Below are 20,461 nucleotides of genomic sequence, written 5' to 3' on the forward strand. Positions count from 1 at the left end.
AATTAACTTAGGATTAAGCAAACCAAGTTAAGAATTTCATTAAAATGAATTATGATTAATTAAGCAATTTCCCCTCATGCAACCATTAATTCAATTCATAGAGTTGGGAAATGTAAATTCATGAAGAAAAAGGAATTACATTGACATTCATACCCAAGAATTCAAGAATCCATGAACTCACTAAGGATTACAAGAAAGTTTAGCCCTCCATAAGGATGGGTCTTACAAATTCAAGATAAAAACAAAGGGAAATCAATATCATTAATGCAAGAATTAAAGGAAAATGAAGAGAAATTGTAAATCAAACCCTAAAATTGGCCTTGGCTATCACCCAAGGATCCTAAGCTCTGCAAAATGCTCCCAAAGTGGCAAAAGAATCTAAAAGTTATGAAAAAACTCCGTAGCCTCATTTCTCAAATCCTATTTATAATGCAGAAATTTTCATCCAAAGTAACTACTATGGTTTCATAGTGATGACGCGCAGCGCTCCATAGTAGTTACTTTCGCTCCATAGTGTTTACGCGAAAGTCCTGTGATTTGGGCCTCTCTAGAGATAAACACTTTGGCTTTATAATGATAACGTGCAGCGCTCCGTAGTGGTTACTCTCGCTCTATAGTGTTTACATGCAAGTCCTGTGTTTTTGGCCTCTCTGAAGTTGTCACTTTGGTATCAGAGTGATAACTTTGGCTGCTCCAGAGTGTCTACTATGGTCCCAAAGTAAGCATGCACAACACTTCCTCAAAATGGGTCTTTGTAGTTGTCACTATGGGTTCATAGTGATCACTTTAGTTTGCCCTTTTGGACTTAGCTTGCTGTAGTGTTCACTATAGGATCCAAAGTGGTCACTTTCATCTCAAACTTTCTCAAACGCTAAAAAATCCATGGAAAAAAATCTAGAAATTCCTGCACAATTATTCAAATGATCAAAATTGCAAACTATATCTATGTAAATCAATGTAAATTAACCAAAAATTAAGAAACTTATGATATTTGACCAAAATGATGTTTTTATGTTATTTACACTTCCTAAGTTTACTTTTTCTATTAAGAAACATCAAAATGACAAGTAAAAATCCTATAAAATGTGGATTCATCACAACCCCATACTTAAACTTTTGCTTGTCCTCAAGCAAATCAAAATTCAATACAGTCACTTGTAAGAGGGTTGAATTTATCCAAAAATTTTCTTTCAAAATTTTCATTACAAGATCAGACTCTAATTGACACTTCCAATGTTTCCAAAATCATGGATTCATTCAACAAAGAAATCATGCCCAAATCAATTATTTTCAAGCAAAGTCCCACTAAATTGGAGCAAAAATCTAGCAAGGTTTCATACAATCCACACAGTGCAAAGAAATTATCTGGCTCACAGAATGGTATTTCACTATTCACTCATCAATGTTTCAGGCTAAGTGTTTTCCCTCAATTCATGCATTTTCCCTCACCCTATCATATGCTTGGCCATATTCTCAATCTCCTTTGCCTAGATACAATGAATCACATATCAAGAGGACTTTGTTGGTCGCAAATGGATTAAGTTAGGTTCAATTTTGATCAAGGAGGGTCAAAAGCTCAGGTGGGTTTTTAAGAGGAGGGAATTCCTTTGAGTGAGTGAGTACAACAACTAAGAGTAGAATGTATTAAATGATGCAGCAAGTGAGATTCAAGCACTCTTTCACCATATTTTTCATTTACTTAGCCTTATGTAGAGAATCTTCTTTCTATCAAAATGACTTGTTGTATTCTTCTTTTTCTTTTTCTTTTTCATTCATTCATCATCATCATCATTTTTTTATGGACTTTGATAATCATTCTCTTCTTCAAATTCAAGCATTTATTTTTTACATGTATATAATGCTCACCACCCCAAACGTAAGAGTTTGCTTGTCATCAAGCAATTACAATCATAATCAGCACCCCAAACTTAGTTTCTTGCATTCACTCTTGATGCAACTCAAAAGAAATACCTTTCTTAAGGTAAGAAGATAATTTTGCAGACTAAGTTTGGCAAAAAGAAAAATGTTGAACAAGGAAAATTAGGTGCAAGGGTCTTCTAGAGTGGATGAGTGTGTGCGAAGAAGGCCTCAATCATCTAGATGAAAAATTGCACAATGCATATTCAATTAAGAAGCAGGACAAGTTCTAGAAGATGAATGCAAATATACATGTTATAATGCACACAGAAAAGAATGTCGAGGCTCAATTCTCTACCATGGTAAAAGGCGATAATTACTTAATAACATGTAATCACAGTTCACATTACAAGAAAATATGCGCAGCATGGTAGGAATGATAATATTCAAAAACAGAGAATGATCATGAGTTGAATGGGAAGTGCAATCAGAATATAACTATGGAATTACAAAATTGGACTAAAGTAAAAGAGAGATGAGGAAAATATTTTTGGATTTTCGTTTAACACTGTGCAAGAAAATTAGATTAAGAACAATGGAAACAGAGGCAAAGAGATCACCCCTCTTTCATAGAAAGTAGAATCACAACTCAGGGGTCAAATTCATGCTTCTCTTGATGGGACTGAGGGCATTTTCTGCACAAATATACACAGAATTCAGTATAGGGAGCAAATATGAAACCAGAAAATGGAATAGACATATATAAGTGAAAATGTTAGAAATGTTCAGATTAAGAGTGATAATACGAAACTAAAGCATTAAAGATGGAAACAGTAATGAGCGATATTTACAAGGAAATGGTGGTTAGCAATAAATACAAGGAAATAGAAGAAAATAAGTGAAAAGTGGGTGTGGTGAAAAAGAAACTAAGGCTAAATAGCATCTTCATCAGAGCTGGAAAAAGTAGAGTCATCATCATCATTATCATCTTCTGCTGCTGCTGGGAGGTCTTCATCTGAGGCACTGAAGCTGCTTTCATCTGCTTCAACTCTGGCAGGGGCAGTGGGAGGAAAGGGTGGAAGGTCACTCTGGACTGCTGCTCGTAGGTAGGGGGCACTGAAGGTGGGGGCATCATAAAGCTGTGCAGTAGTCATCCCCAAAGTATTATCATACCTTCAAAATAAGCATTATGCAATCAGAGGTTGAAACATAAAGTGTTCACACACAAGTAGGGTAGTAACTAAAAAGTGTGTGTGTGCAACAGAATTCATCAAGAATTAGGCATATTAAACAATGTGCAGCCAAGTGCAGAGATGCAAGGGTAGAGTAGCCTAATGGTTTAGGGAAGTATTAGAGTCCAAAAGTAAATGTTTGCAATCAGGGTTCACAATAACAGATAGCAAAATGATGCTATTGTTGTGAGGACATGGTAAAAAAGGTAGTGCAAAGTGGTTACCCTAGGGTGCAGAACATATAAAACATGCAAAACACAGTGGGATTAAGGGAACCAAAATAGACTATGCAGAAAGAAACATTCTCAAAGCAAAACATGCAAAACACTGTAAAATGATAGCAGTGGTACTTTAGCATTCTTAATTCTTTCCAATCAGACAACCGTACTTTAAACTATAGAACGTACACAACAATTGCAGTGCAAAGGCTTTGAAGCAAAAGTCCCAACTGACAGTGATCACGCTAGGGTTAATTCATCCACAATGCATTGAGTTAAACTAAGATGACATTCTAAACCCCTTTGCAATCATGCCAGTATACTCAAAGTCTGTAAATACAAGCCTAGGATGGTTGCTACCACATCAGAACACACAAGCATTCATAATTTCGAATGGGAGTGACTACCCTAGGATCGACGATGACAGAATACAGCACATGTACCAACATGAACACTTGCAATTGTTCTCAATTGGACAATCACACTCCAAATGGAAGTTTAGACCTAGTAATTACAATTAACAAAACCCCAATTTGGAATTCCCAAACAATAGTGAGAACTGCACAAGGAACGATGAGCACTCTATGGTTTGAGTAATGGTGAAATGTACAAATTGTCCCAAATAAACACCCCCAGTCCCTTTTAATCATGCAATATATACTTTAGCAAACAAAATACCAGTTTCCCCAAGCAATTTTAACTTATAAACCCAGAATTAAAAGTCCTAAATATTTGAACGAAGAACCCTAATGTAAAAAGAAAAGGAATTGAAAATTTTACCTGGATGGAAACCTGAAATAAGTACAGAATTATGGAAATGAATGAGTCTTAGCATAGACCAGTGTGAATGTAAGGGAATTTTTTCCAGGAAGAGTGGAGACAGAGGTAAGGGCATTCAGAGGTTGAGTGAGAGTGAGGGTGAGGACTGGAGTAATCATTTTCTGTTTATATAGGCTGGGGGCGTCATCACTTTCAAACCATAGTAGACACGCGCGTTTATATTATTCAAGTTGAATGTTGCACGTAACTACTATGGGGCGAAAGTGACAACTACAGAGAAGGCATTTTTTACATAATTCCAGAGTAAGGTGCGCGTAGTTACTATGAAATGGGAGTAACTACGCGCAGCATGTGTGCCCCAGGGGGTGTCTCTATAGTTGTTACTATGAAACCAAAGTGACAACTACAGAGAACCCCTTTAATTCCCAGTGCCTTTGCGCGTGGTTACTAAGAAATGAAATTAATTACACGCAGACTCATTAGTCCCAAAAGCTTTTGAAAGTGATTACTATGGAATGAAAGTGAAAACTAGAGAGAGTGGAATCACTTACCTTAGCTTGAAAGTGACTACTATGAAATGAAAGTGGTTACCCCTGATGGTGAAATTGAAACTTCTTCCCCTAAAGGTCATTGTTATGAGGCCGGGGTGACCATGTCTCTGCACTTGAACTTCCTTTGATTTATGCTTGAATCCAGTCCAAGATTTACAATTGTCCACTGTAAAGATATGAGAATATGCAGGAAAATCATGTCTAATTCATCACATATCTCAGCTCAAATATGAAAATGCTTACTGAATGTAAAGAACAACTAAAATTCTTAACAACTTGTGAGTTGCCTCTCACACAGCGCTTCTTTAACGTCACTAGCTTGACGAACGAAGTGAGTTATGCAGGCCAAGGGTTGGGATGGAGGTTGGTGCATGGTGATTGCAGGTCAATCTCCTCAACTTCTTCCAAGGGAATTGAATTTTGCAGAAAATGTTTCAAGCTATGTCCATTCACCATGAAGCTTTTGCTAGTGGAATCACTCTTGCTTTCCACTGCACTATTAGGGAATACTTGTGTAATTGCGAATGGACCAATCCACCTGGAATGCAGCTTTCCAGGTATGAACTTGAGTCATGAGTTGAATAGATGCATCTTTTGACCTACAAACTCTTCTACCTATCAATTTATCATGATACTGTTTGGTTCTCTCCTTGTAGATTCTTGAGTTTTCATATGCTCCTAAGTGCAGCTCTTCTAGTTCTTGAAGTTGTGGCTTCCTTTTCCTCTTTCTCGTTCTCTTCCTTTTCCTCTAAAGCTGCCTTACTAGTTTAGTCCCCTCTTTCAACAGAATTTTGTGCATGCACAGGAGGGGGCTAATACCAAGAATGTCAGTTACAGTTGATCAATGAATTTTTATACACTTGTGATAGCTTTGTAATAGGCCTAATTAGTTGTTAATTGTGTTTAATTGTATTGTTTTGGCTGAGTTTTATATTATTGGGCCTAATTGTGAAACTTTGTTAATTTTTGAATTTTAGAGCCTTTTGACCTTTGCTTATTATGTAGGTAATATCTCGGGCTATAGTTATCAAATTTGAGTGATTCCAATTGCATTTGAAAGCTAAGAGATGGGCCTACAATCATGGAGATTTAAAGGCTAAATCATAGCATCCAAAAACAGAATTGGACCAAAACTGGGCTGGAAGACGCAATTCACAGATTCTGGACCTTAGTGCAGTGTTTGGGTCATATCTCGGCCCACAGATGTCTGATTCGACTCATTCCAGTGGAATTTGAAAGCTAACATCCGTGGCTTGAATGGAAAATCAATAAAAATTCATAAAAGATGCGCTTCCTGGGTGAATTTGAAGGAGGAAGTTACAGTTTATTGCTGGAGATTTGAAAAGTCAGATTTGAATAAAAGATGGGGAGTTTTTCTTTTTAGAAAGGTTTTTTTTTTTTGGGACTTGTTTTTTTTGAGAGATTTTCTTTTCGTGAGCTTCCATCCATGGAGGAGTAGTTTCGTTTATCTAGTTCAAGGATCAACAGAATGCAACATTCATGAGAATCGGTTTATAGATTTTATATTTGAATTCGGGTTTCCTGATATCTCATTTCTGTCCATTCTGAGTAATATCATGAACTGAAGGTTTTCGTTCAATTTATTTTTGAGAGGCAATTCAATTCATTGTTTTGTTTCGGTTGAAGTGCATGAATTGGTTTTCAGAAATTAAGGTTAATTAAGTGGTTCAAAAAGTTAACACGTTCGATTAGATTTTTAGAGGTTTCTAAGTATTAATTGAATTTGTGTTAATCAAACGCATGAATTTTTTCGTGTGATCGCTTGATTTAATTTGAGGTCTCAATTGAATCTAGTCTTTAACCACCGAATTTGAATAATATGTATTTTGGGATTCCGTGATTGAATGTTTGCTTATTCCTTATTGATTCTTGAATTAGGTGTTTTTCCAATTGATTTAATCAATCCTCTCAACTTTGACTCTGTTTTATTGATTCTATATCACCCCCTGTCCTACATACTCTCCAAATAGATTAATTCGTCTCTATGATCCTTTGGGAAACGATCCTGGTTGCTTGTCTCGTGCTATAGTAATTAGGTTTATTTTTGACACATGTACGACCCCGTGCCAACAGTCCATCCAATAGCTCTCTTGTGCCTTTTAATTACTTCGAACAATATCTCCTCTTGATCGCCTTCATGCTTTGTGGAAATAATGACCGGGAGCTTCTCATTGGCTTCTAAATAAGTATATTTCAAATGTTCCGGTAGGGGCTTTAACTCCAATGTGGGAGGTTACTCCATAGAAGGAAGTGATTTGGAACTTTTATTTGACAAAATCTCTGCAATATTCAAATCAAAGGTGTTAGATTCAACTATACTTGTTGTATTCAATACATCACATTCTAACCCTATGGAATTTTCAGTATCATCAACATTTAAAGTAGTAAAGTTTGCATTCAAATAATCAGAATTCTCATCACAAATGTCACACAAAGAACTATTACATGATTCACAAATGGAAGTATCTACACAATCAGAAAAATTAAGAAAAGAGTCTCCTCCTAGAAATTCAGACAAACTATCCTCTACTAATTCATCAAGAAGGTCAATGTAGAAAACAAAGTGTTCTTTATTTGGGTGCTTCATAGCATCCAGTATGTTAAAGCGGACAACACTATCTCCAACTCCATAGTAAGTGACCTAGCATGCACATCAATCTTCGTTCTTGCAGTCTTCAAGAACGGTCTTCCCAAAATGATTGGTGCAACACTATTCATTTACTCTTTCATGTCAAGGATGTAAAAATCAGTTGGAAAGATAAGGTCATTCACCCTCACTAACACATCCTCCACAAGTCCAATTGGATGTGTTGTGCTCCTGTTGGCCAACTAAATAATCACACCTGTAGGCTGCAGAGGGCCAAGAGATAGTGAAGTAAAGATGGCAATGGCATAACATTAATGGATGCTCCTAGATCTAGCATGGCATTATCAATCTTGTTATTACCAATGGCACATGAAATAGTAAATGTTCCTGGATCTTTGCACTTCTCAGGCATTGTAGCTCTTTGTTTCTCAAAATGTGCAGAAACATTCCTACCCATATTTATCCATTCATTACCCTTAAGACGCTTTTTATGGGTGCATAAATATTTCAAGAACTTGGCGTATTTGGGTATTTGCTTGATTACATCCAGCAAAGGTATATTCACCTATACCTTCCTGAAGGTGTCTAAGATCTTCTTGTCGATCTCTTCATATTTCTTGCTTAGCTGGATGACTCTTTGAGGAAAAGGAAGATGAATTACTCTTTCAATATTTTCTGCTACCTTTTGCTGAGTAGGTACAGGTCTTGACTGTTCTTGAGTCTTTTCCCCTCCACTCGAATCAACTGTAGTTGAAGTACAGCTTGAGTCTTTTTTCTCCTTAGGCAATATGGGTTCTTGCATCACTTTTCTAGACCTCAGGGAGATTGTACTCATACTTTTAGGATTCACTATAGTTTGTGAAGGGAGGTTTCCTGAACCTTGAGATTGCATCTGGTTCAGAGATGAGGCTAGTTGTCCCATTTGGTTCTCTAAAATCTTAATACTAGCCTTGGTTCTTTGCTAGAAGGAGATGTTATTCATGGTTAATTGCTTCATGAGCTCCTCTAGTGATGGTTCATTTTTCTGTGGTGCACTTGGTTGCGAGGAAGCTGGTTAGTGATGTTGCTGGGCTTGTTGTAGTTGATGTTGGGGTTGATGAGATCTATTTGGGCCACTTTGATGTACATGGTATTGATTACCGTGCTGCTGGTTTTGCTATTGAGAATTATTCCCCCATCTTAGATTTGGATGGTTCCTCTAACCTGGGTTGTATCTATTCGAAGATAGATCCTAGTTGAGCTACTACTGCGGATTTGGAAAAGAAAATTTATTAGTGTAAATGTTTGCAGCATAAGCCTGAGGATTAACTTTTAGAGTGTCAGACTCTTGTAATGTGGGGCAGCTATTAGTGTAATGGTCGGTAGCTGAGCAAACACCACACAACATGGCTAGAACGGATGGTGGAGGAGTTGAAGATGCAGCAGCACTCTTTTGCATGGAAGCCAATTGCTTCACCATGGATGCAAATTCATTTAGCTTGTGTTCCAGCTTACTAGATTCAGCAACTTGTACTTCACTCACATTTGTGGTAACATAAGAATTTTTCCTTGTTGCAAATTGTTGGGAGTTGGCAGCCATGTTCTCAATCAAGTTGCGGGCTGCAATCGGAGTTTTGTCAACCAACGCTTCTCCACTTGCGGCATCTATCATGCTTCGGTCCATAGGGTGCAGTCCCTCATAAAAGTATTGTATCAACAATTGATCAGTAATTTGGTGATGGGGGCAGCTAGCACATAGTCTCTTGAACCTTTCCTAGTATTCATAAAGGGTTTCTCTTTCAAGCTACCTTATCCCACAGATTTCTTTTCTTATGGATGCAGCTCTTGATGCTAGGAAAAATTTCTCCAGGAAAAGCCTTTTCAAGTTATCCCAACTAGTAATAGATCCTGGAGGAAGATAGTAAAGCCAATCCTTGGCTGCATCCATCAGAGAGAATGGGAAAGCCTTTAATTTAACATGCTTCTCGAGCACACCTTGTGGCCTCATGGTTGAACAAATAATATGGAACTCCTTGAGGTGCTTGTGTGGATCTTCACTTGCAAGGCCATGAAATCTTGGCAACAAGTGTATTAGTCCAACCTTTAGTACAAAAGGAGCATCAATGTCAGGATATTGTATGCATAAAGTTTGATATGTTAAATCGGGTGCAGCTAGTTCCTTTAATGTTCTTTCATTGTTAGCCATTTGTTCAAATTCAGATTCTAAAGAATGAGGTGATGAATAGATAGATGAAGGAGATGAAAGTTTCTCAAAATGTTCAGAATTATGTCTATGTAATCTAATTCTACTATGAAATGTCCTATCAATCTCTGGGTCAAGTGGATACAAGTCTCCAAGATTTGATCTGGTCATAAACTAAAAATTAACTATGAGAAATGAAAAGAAGTAAGCTAAATGAAACAGCAAAAATGCAGAACAATTCAGCTAACAATTATGCAGAAAAACCAATATCTAAGTGTAGAAAAATGAAGCATTAACACTAAATAGCAAAAACAAAAAGAAGTTGCAAACTATGACACAAAAATATGCAACACACAAGCACAAATTCTGCAGAATTATGCAGCAAAGACAGAACAATAGTGCAGAAAAAATGAAAATAGAACACTAAAACAGAGCAACTAACAAGTTCAATGCAAAATTAACACCAAAGTTCCCGACAACAGTGCCAATTTGATGAACGATTATTTTTTCTTTCGTTTGCAAAAAGATTTGTCGTCAACCTTCATCAAATATGCAGAAAAATTTATGTAGTCTAGGATGCAAGCCTAGGTTGTCTCCAATGACTTTGGTTTGTAACATACATTGAACATGTTGTAAACATTCACTATAAAAGCAATTAAAACAAGGGGGTTTTGTGTGATTCCAATTTTAATGTAAGGCAAGTGATGAAATTAATGAGTCCAGTCAATGAAATGTGCAATCCTTAGTTTGTTCATGTAATTCTATCCCTATTCCTCTCAAGATTCAATACTTTTCTTCTTCCTCTAAATTAGGGTAACTCAAAAAGTAAGAATTAACCTAAAAGTCCCATACGAATTAAGCAATTTACATGGGCTCTAACTCTTTTCCCTAAGATTACGCAACCTTAGAAATTAACTTAGGATTAAGCAAACCAAGTTAAGAATTTCATTAAAACGAATTAGGGTTAATTAAGCAATGTCCCCCTCATTCAACCATTAATTCAATTCAAAGAGTTGGGAAATGTAAATTCATGAAAAAAAAGGAATTACATTGACATTCATACCCAGGAATTCAAGAATCCATGAACTCACTAAGGACTACAAGAAAGTTTAGCCCTCCATAAGGATGGGTCTTACAAATTCAAGATGAAAACAAAGGGAAATCAATATCATTAATGCAGGAATTGAAGGAAAATAAAGAGAAATTGCAAATCAAACCCTAAAATTGGCCTTGGCTGTCACCCAAGGATCCTAAGCTCTGCAAAATGCTTCCAAAGTGGCAAAAGAATCTAAAAGTTATGAAAAAGCTTCGTAGCCTCATTTCTCAAATCCTATTTATAATGCAGAAATTTTCATCCAAAGTAACTACTATGGTTTCATATTGATGACGCGCAGCGCTCCATAGTAGTTAATTTCGCTCCATAGTGTTTACGCGCAAGTCCTGTGATTTGGACCTCTCTGGAGTTATCACTTTGGCTTCATAGTGATAACACACAGCACTCCATAGTGGTTACTCTCGCTCCATAGTGTTTACGCGCAAGTCCTATGTTTTTGGCCTCTCTAGAGTTGTCACTTTGGTATCAGAGTGATAACTTTGGCTGCTCCAGAGTGTCTACTATGGTCCCAAAGTAAGCACGCGTAGCACTTCTTCAAAATGGGTCTCTGTAGTTGTCACTATGGGTTCATAGTGATCACTTTAGTTTGCCCTTCTGGACTTAGCTTGCTGTAGTGTTCACTATGGGATCCAAAGTGATCACTTTCATCTCAAACTTTCTCAAATGCTAAAAATCCATGGAAAAAAATCTATAAATTCCTACACAATTATTCAAATGATCAAAATTGCAAACTATATCTATGTAAATCAATGTAAATTAACCAAAAATTAAGAAACTTATGATATTTGACCAAAATGATGTTTTTATGTTATTTACACTTTCTAAGTTTACTTTTTCTATTAAGAAACATCAAAATGACAAGTAAAAATTCAATAAAATGTGGATTCATCAGTCTTATCTTGTCTCACTTGAGTGAGAATTACCTCGCCTGAGTGAGAACACTTCAGAATGCACAATTCTGCATGACTCAGTCTCGCTTGAGCAAGAACTACCTTACCTGAGCAAGACACTCTGCATCCAGAACTCTTAATTCTTCTTAAAATGAGGCAATACAAGTTCTCAGCTACAATCCTTAGGTTATTATATATCTAATACACTCAATGATACTAAACACAACCACCACTCCACATTGCAATTATTCAGCTCTTAAATCAATAATCATACAGCTTTTGCGTTCATATTTCAATATATGAAAATCCATACATTTGAAGCATATACAACACCATTCAAAGAAAATAATACATATATGAAAATACACTGATCTGACAATCAACAATTCTTATTGGTACTTACCATACAAATATATACCATCTACATGTATTATAGGTTTACAAAAGTTGAAATTTAAAGGATCGAAACAACTAATGAATACTTTACATATGTTATCGACTTGATGACCAATGACATAATTTGTTTTAATTTTATAAACACCTAAGATCATGAGATTACACGTACTTCAATTATTTTAGTTATGTAACACATGATTCATCCCAGTTACCAAATGCACTTAATAGATTTGTTTTTCTTCTTTTGCCTTCAATGCTTTTTTGTGTGAAACCAAATTAACCATTAATTCTTTCTTAGATAAATGCTATTGACACTAATGATTCTTTGTAACACCCTATCTTTTCTAAACTTGGTTTCTAATTTTTAATAAGTATAAAGTCAACTTTAATTAATCAATTACACAGAAAAAAATGTTACCCTAAAAAAAATATTTATGATGATGAATTAAATCTATAACAACTATTTAGACTTGTTTTGAGGAAAATTTGACCTAATTTAGGACTATATGATAATTGTCCCAATATTTATCAAGAAAAATAATGTAATCTAACAAATTGAAAATTGTCAGTATCTGTTTAATTTATTTAGTTATTAAAATATTTTAGAGATAAAAATTGAGTTTATACAATTATTTTCAAAATGTGATTTTAATTTGTGAAATTTATTTCATTAGTTTTGTAAATCAACACGATGCAAGAATATAATGACAAAGAAAATTTTTACTGTAAAATCATTTATGTTCTAATACTGTAGGAATTTTTAAGTTAAGAATGGACTAAGAGTCGATGAAATTGCTTGTATAACTAGTCATCGCTGACAAATCCATGACATGGTATCACATCAATACCTTTTTTTAGACCTTTTTTAAAACGTTGTTATTGATCTCCTTGGTAATGATTAAATTCTAGCCCTTGAATCTTATTAATTCTGTTAAGGTGATTAACTTATTTTTAAAATCCTAGCCTTCATCTAAGTTAGAAAGTTTTAATCTTGATCCTTAGATCATCAGCTTTTTCTCACAAAAGTACATTTTACTTTTGCTTCCTTCTTTCTTTTCCTTGGATGAAATTTCTCTTCTTGATTGGCCATTTAAAACTTTATTTGTGTTCTCATTCTACCTTACAAAACCATAAAAAACTAGGCTCTTTTACTTTTGGAAGTTTTTCTCCTTTACTTTACTTTTGAACGCTAATTTCTCCTCTGTTTAGTTGCCATTTTTTGTCACTATTCTTCTTCCTTCCTCCTTTATCTTAGTTCTTTTTCAAACTCCACTTTGGTTTAGAAGAGAAAATCATTTTTAGACACTTTGGATGTTTTTACCTATATAATCAAAACTAGACTGCACTTATCCAGAGCAACTTATTACATAAAAAAATTGGAAAAAAGATTGTTAAAACCAATTTTAAGAATTGAAAAATTTGAGAATTAGCAGTTCAATTTGGTCACATGGTTCCTTTTTCTATTCCTAAACAACATTAAAGTGTACAACAAACCAATAAAGGTGAAGAAATGGGTCATTCCAAAGTAGAACAATATTGAAGAAAACTAAATAATCAAGGTATCATTCTCAAATATCTTCTATTTCCTTGTGATTTCTGTATTTTGAATTACAAAAAACTATTTCACTCCAAACACTAAAGTATCATTCTTAAACCAGAAGAGTTATAGAATCCTTGCATTGTGATATCATGCTTTGCCCTAACATGACATTATTGTTTTGCCTTTGTGTGACGTTGTTGCTCTCCTTTGCATGATACTGCTCCAACAAAGCATTAATAATTCACTAACCAAAAGCTTCTTCAATGAAAACCTTTCCAATTTGTTGGGTTGAAGTTTCTCCAATGAAGATGATGCCTAAAAATTACAAACCTCAAGTGTTGGTTTACATGAGCTTTTATATGTTTCCAATCTCCATTTTACAAGAAGTTGTTTATGTAATATGAAATTTCGTTTGCATTTCATCATATCATAAATGGTACTCAACCATTTTAGAAACTCATATGCTGAAATAAACACTTTGTCAATAAATTTTACATTACACAAAAGTTATAATAAAATGTATTTTGGCAATGTAAATAGACATCTATATTTTTGGCAATATAAATTTATATTAGGCATGTAAATATTAGATAGACTAACCAATATGTGATTAATCAATGATATGTTGATTTTAATACTAATTCTTAGTAATCATGTTTATTGTAGGAAGCAGGAAACATGAATGCAACTCAAGACATCAGTTCTAATGCTTTAAATATAAATAGTAATAGTAATACACAATCATCAGAAAAACAATCCACCAAATGGTTTATTACATTTCATGGGAAAAGTGATTGTACGTGGGAACATTTTGCATTTAAAAGAAAAGAAAAAAAACTAGTATTTATACTTACTTTCACTGTGATCAATCTTATTGATAAGCTTATATTTTATAGTATTTTTATAGATTATTTTTAAATGTTTGGTCATTATTTGATGAGAGTTTTGCACTGAATTATTTATTGTTTGTTGTAGTTAAACATAAAGGTTACCAATGTATTATTAAGAATGTTTTGCCACAATTACTTAAAATTGAAGACATGAAGCACATATATGCTTAATGTAATATCCTTATTTTATTTATACAATTTGTAAAATAATTTATGTTGAAAAAAGGAAATAAAATTGATTTACTTATATTCATAGTGCAAAATCTAATAAAATTTAAAACTTTCATCTTTGTTACTTAGTTTATAAAATGTATAAGTATTAAAATGATAGAAGATGAGTATACATATGGCATTTTATCACAGCTTATGAATAAGCTTAAGTCAAGGCTGAACTAAAATATACATATGTTAACCTTTATTAACGTACAAAAGTTAGACAACCATAAATCATAATTCCAAAATACATTAGAACTCATATACACAATTTATAAAAGAAACAAAATAGCTTAAGTCCTAATGAGTAGTTATCTCTATACTAGAATGCTGAGGATGATACTAGTCATCATTCCCAAACCAGTCCTCAATCTCTGCTAACTCCTCTGGAGTAAGATCATCATCCTCGCCAAGATCACCTGTATTAGTCACACCTCAGTACCAACTGCTCTAAGGTAAACCTAGTTGGTATTCCAAAGTAGTCATGATCATTGGAAGGTATATACAAAATTTGAAGTTACTAGGGTTTATACACACACACACACACACTCAAAGTGTGGTGGATCCTATTATTGACAGTGTAATCAAAAAGAATATTGTACCCCATCGTCATTTCTAAGGTGAAAACGTTCCCCACTTTATTATTACAGTCCACAATAAATTTACAAAAATATATACGCTGTCATTCCCTAAAATCATGATTTAATCTACTACTAACCAACCACTCTGATAACCTAATTGGTCTCTGGGAAGTGATCATCCTGCTTTCTTGAAAGATTTTAGTAAGAATGGGCCTATTTTCACATTACTACACATAATCAATATTACTTTCAAGTCTTACATGAATAAATAACACATCAACAAATCAGAAATAACAAGTATATTCCACAACAATTTCATATACACATAACATTCCTTAATACTATGATTTCTTTCTATTGTTATTAATAATATTTCCAAGTCTATCTTAATCGTTCACTGTTCCTGGGATCCTTTGAGGTCTTCTTTAGTATAGATAGTTACTGGTTAGTCGCAGCAACACAGATATAACCTGTGCTGACCCGACCCCTTTTAGCAAAAACATATCAGGAGTTTAGGTCAGGAAATGAGTGTGAGACTTGTGGTGTTTTTACTTTCATCAGTTATACGCAATCAAGAAAAATATCTACCACTCTCATTTCCTCAATATTTTTAAAATCGTCTCCATCTTCTACACTCTTAGTGTATCTCTAAACTATCCACACTTATCCTTATGATCTTTTCTTTCTCATCATCATTTCACTCTTTCATATTTCTCATTATAGTTTCTCTCTCTCTCTCTCTTTATTTCTCATCATATTATAAATTTATCACTTTTATGGTAACATATTTTTTATCATTTTCTATTTCTATTTTATTCAATTCAACTTTTACATCATATATCAATCAATCATGCCGAAGGTTAGACACCCCTGGACTCAGTCCAAAACGTACACATTCGATAATACATATAACTCAAGTCATCAAGTAAATCAATAGTTTCACTCAAACATATGTTTACAAATAAAGAACAAATAATAATACCACAGAGCACAAAATACATCATGTTACTAGTAATAGAAAAATAGAACTCTCTTTACTTTGAGATGAAAGTTTAGAAAGGGATTTGTGAATGATCTTTCTTAGAGAATTGAGTTTTTCCTAAATATCATAAAAGAGAGCATTTTAAGAAGTAGGAAATAGAGAAAATAAATAAAGATTGGAGAACTAAACTCTAGGAACTTACTTGGAGTTGATCAAGTGAACTTTTGAGTTTGGATTTGAAGAAAAGTCAGGATTTTGGGGAGGTTTTTCCAAGGGAAGGGAGTGGAGAAGCTTAAAACTTGGATTGTAATCCAAGTTTTCTAAGTTGAAATCCTTGAAATACTCCTCAACTCGCAACATTCTTGCTACAACGAACTGTTTCTTGCTACAACGAGACATATCTCGTTACATTAAGAAATCTTGCATCTCCCACACCTCATTGTAAAAGTGTTATTTTTATTTGTTTGTCTTTTACATACAGCTTATGGCAACTATTCAGAAATAATGTGCCAACCTGGTAGAGAGGGAATGACATCATCACCAAAAGATCAAGCTTTAGTAGCAACTGGTATTGCAAATACAAATGTTACTACAGTTTTGTTGGGGGTGTTTGTTATATATTGTACTGGGCGGGGATGGGCATGTGTCATGTCTCAAATTGTGCTTAATTTTGTATCGCTGAATATAGAAATAATCAGAATTTGTGGCTTTTGGTCTGCTATGTTTCTACTTAATTGCAGTTCGGACAGCGTTAATCGGTATAATTTAAGACTTTACAAAATCATTATTTTGGTCCTCAACTATAGTAAAAGAAAAAGTAATTGAAAATATGAAAAAGTGAATGATTTTTTGTAAAGACAAAGATTAATAGAGAATTTTATAATGTGGAACTAAAATCAAAATCATTAAACATTTATAATCTCAGTAACAAACATGTGAATTTACTCATTAATATATAATATTGATTTCAATATAAGGTCACCTTCATCCTCTAAATGGACAAGAGGATGAATTGAATGATTGGCATTGACTGAATTGGAGGAAAAAAATGCTATGGACATAGAAGAAAAATCAATTATGGACATAATGAATTGACATTGAGACGTAAAAAGAAAAAAAAAATCCCGAAAACAAGTAGCCAGAGAGCATTGCACTAATGACGTTGTTCTCAAATTCTTCGAACAGGGAATTGCAGTGTTGATGGTGGGCGCTGTTTCAGTCCACTTACAACAAACCCATCATTTTTCTGTACAGTTTTCTTGGTCTTCAATGGTGAAAGTGAAACTAATCTGGATGCTATTCTTGAAGGAGAGAAAGATCGACGGAATTTAGACGCAGCCGATACCGATCTCTTTGGAGAACTTCTACTCAAACTTGCAGGTCTTGTGGGTGAAATAGAGCTTTTGATCTGAACTTGAAATTTGGAGGTTGAAGTTGGAGACTTGATCAAAAACTTGTGTGGTGTTCCTCTATTTCTTGATATGATAGGGGACCTTGTCTTGCAAAACTGTTGCTGACGTGAGTGTGAAGGTGGAGACTTTACCAAAAACTTGTGTGATGATGATGTTCCTCTATTTCCTGATATGATAGGGGACCTTGTCTTGCAAAACTTTTGCACTTGCTGTTGTGACTGTGAAGATTGAGTGGACAAGAACAAAGGGTTGGGGAATAGTACAGCCTTTCTAGCCCATGGCCTATTCCTGGGAGATACCCTATTTGCCAGATATCTGTTATTTTCTTTGTCAAATTCTCTTACTTTTGGAGGAGAAACCTTAAAATTAATTTTGGAACGAGCCCTTTGAAGTGATGGGGACCCATCATTCTGGTGTTTGGTTTGCTTCTCTTTCTTCCTTCTGGCCTTGAGTTGTGTGTTTTCAAGGTTTACTTGTTGGTTTGTACGTTGAGACATTGGAGTTTTTGGGTCCTCAGAAACTGTTTTCTTATCAACTGCTGAAACTATTTCTCTGGCAAATTGACTTGCCTGCAATATTTCTCTGACAGTTTCGCCTACAAGCATTGCAGGCAATGACATTCTCCTCCATTCACCTGTATAGAGGTTTACAAGTGAAGGGAAAGTATCAGATTATTACCCATGTTGTCTTGATCATGCAAGTCCTAGTAAAGATTTCATTAGAAGTAAAAATGACTTTGATTTTGAGAGAGAGAGAGAGAGAGAGCAAAAATACCTGTGTTTGCTGGAAACTTTCCCACTGGAGATCTCCTTGGAGCACCATTCTTGATCCTTCAAAATGGCAAGAATACACACACCATTTGAGTAAAACTAACTAGTAGAAGTTTGAAGCAAAAATCTGGTAAAATTCAAATAGAACCTGAAGTGAACAAAAAGTAAATGTACCTAGCTGATTCTTGCTTGCACCTGAGACTGGTTCTGAGATAACCTCTGGTGCTGCGAGGGCTTAGACTTACACCTGACACCACCTTGGTTCCACCAGTCACCGTGTATTGAAGTTCCTGCAGCCGAGCCACGCACTGATCCACCTTCAAAGACCCACAACAATTCATTGATCAGGTAATCAACTAAAATTCAAAATTCAAAATTTATCTAGTGCAGTATAATTAGAGAAGATTACCTTGTTAAGTGTTTCCTTAATGAGAACTGGATTGAGAGTGGCTAACACTCTCTTCTGCTTTGGTGGGGTTCTGGCAACCATCTTTGGAATATCCGAGGTATGAAAACAAACACGAAGTGGGTCTCAGGAATTTCAGTAACTCGAACGATCTCTCCAACTTGTAGTACCCAGTGCCCACCCAACCAACCAAAGATTGGATCTGAATTCTCTCTATCTCTCTCTCTCTCTGACCCCAAAGCTCTTGCTTTTTGTTTCAGAGTTTGGCACCTAAGTGTTGATGTCAATTTGTCAAACAACCATGAACTCTTGAGCAACGGCTTGTTTTGCAACGGTCGAGTAAATCTTTGTCTATCCTCAGGAAGCCAACGGCTATATGGAATTCATTTTTGTATTCGTTTTTCTTTTCCTTGGGCCCCAGCTTGATTATGCAGGCATGTTTCATTAGTCAAAGTTTCTTTTTTTAATAAAGCAGACTTTTAGTTGAAAAGTTGCTTTTCTTTTGATAAAAATAGAGCAAAACAAATCACATGCTAATTAATTATCTTTGAAATATTTTGAAAATAAGCACGTCAGATTATCTCAACCATTAATACAAATATTTTTTAAAATATTTAATTGTTTCAATGTTGGATGGATTTTTCATCTACTTAAAAAGAGTTTTGATGTTTGAATAATTTTTTTAATACTAATCCTGTATATTATATTTTATGATTTTTTAACATGTCTTGAATGATACATAATAAACAAAATTAATAAAAAGAACTATTAAAAATTATAGTATTTAATATTTTCAATACATTATATTATGTGATATATTGGTGTCCTTAGACGTGTTAAAAAAATTGTAATAAAAATTATGTTTCTCAAATAATAAATTTTAAATAATAATATCAAAATAATATAATTATAGTAATAATCATAAAAATAAAAAAATGGGTTGTTATGGTTACTTATTTAAGAGAACTACTAAATTGCTCTCATGATTATTTTGGGACGATAAAAAAAATGTTTTAGTTGGCAAATTGGAATATTAATAAATATTTAATGAAGCTTGAAATAATTATTAGAATCTAGATTTATACATAAAACTTTAATATATACTTTTTAAAAATAAAAAAACAAAATTTTATAGGCACCTGAGTTTAGGATTTCAAATTTTATTTTCCAAAATTATTTATGTAATTACAACTATTACAGTAGAATCTAAAAAAATGACTTAAGATAAGAAATTACCAAATAAAACTCACAAATAGAGAAAACATTAAACAGAGAGAAAAAAAAAAGGGAGGGAAAAATCACGGAAATGAAAGAAGCAATTGAATTGATCAATACTAACAAGCACCTATAATTTGAAATTATTGCAACTTTTAAAATTTAGAATAAGTCAATAAAGTAAAAAAAAAAAAAACTTCACATTTATGACATGAAATAAATTAAAATAAAATTTTGATCTTTCAAAAAATTTCTATTTTTATTTGATTTTTATTTATTTATTCAAGTTAATCTTTTCAAAACCTGTTCTACATTCGTATAAAGTTTCTTTAAAATTTATTAACTTGTATTACTTTTGTAGATACTATGAACAACATTTTAATATTTTTGAACAGAATTCAAGTTACAAGTGTGAAAGAGAAATGAAAAGGTGCAAATATCGTTACATCATCATCATCTAAAATTACTTCATATTATATTTCACGAGCCAAATTATATGTTGCATAAATGAATAATTAAAAAAATCATGAAACACTAATAAAAAAATAGAATGCAAAAGAGTTTTTGACCTCATGAATTTTTAAAAGATTAAAAACTTGAAGCCCATAAAAAAAGTATGGTTGA

General features: G+C 33.9%; 1 protein-coding gene across 1 annotated transcript; it reads right to left on the reverse strand.

Moving 5' to 3' along the window:
• Window positions 1-17,202: 17,202 nt before the first annotated feature.
• LOC113873701 (probable microtubule-binding protein TANGLED) lies at window positions 17,203-18,706 on the reverse strand. Its single transcript, XM_027511959.1, has 5 exons — window positions 18,626-18,706; window positions 18,391-18,533; window positions 18,221-18,276; window positions 17,653-18,080; window positions 17,203-17,541 (listed from the first exon to the last, which is right to left on the reverse strand). The coding sequence occupies exons 1-5, from the start codon at window positions 18,704-18,706 to the stop codon at window positions 17,203-17,205; spliced, it is 1,047 nt and encodes a 348-aa protein (XP_027367760.1).
• Window positions 18,707-20,461: the final 1,755 nt, after the last annotated feature.

This window comes from Abrus precatorius, unplaced genomic scaffold (assembly GCF_003935025.1).
Source record: "Abrus precatorius isolate BTA unplaced genomic scaffold, Abrus_2018 Scaffold7, whole genome shotgun sequence".
Lineage (NCBI taxonomy): Eukaryota > Viridiplantae > Streptophyta > Magnoliopsida > Fabales > Fabaceae > Abrus > Abrus precatorius.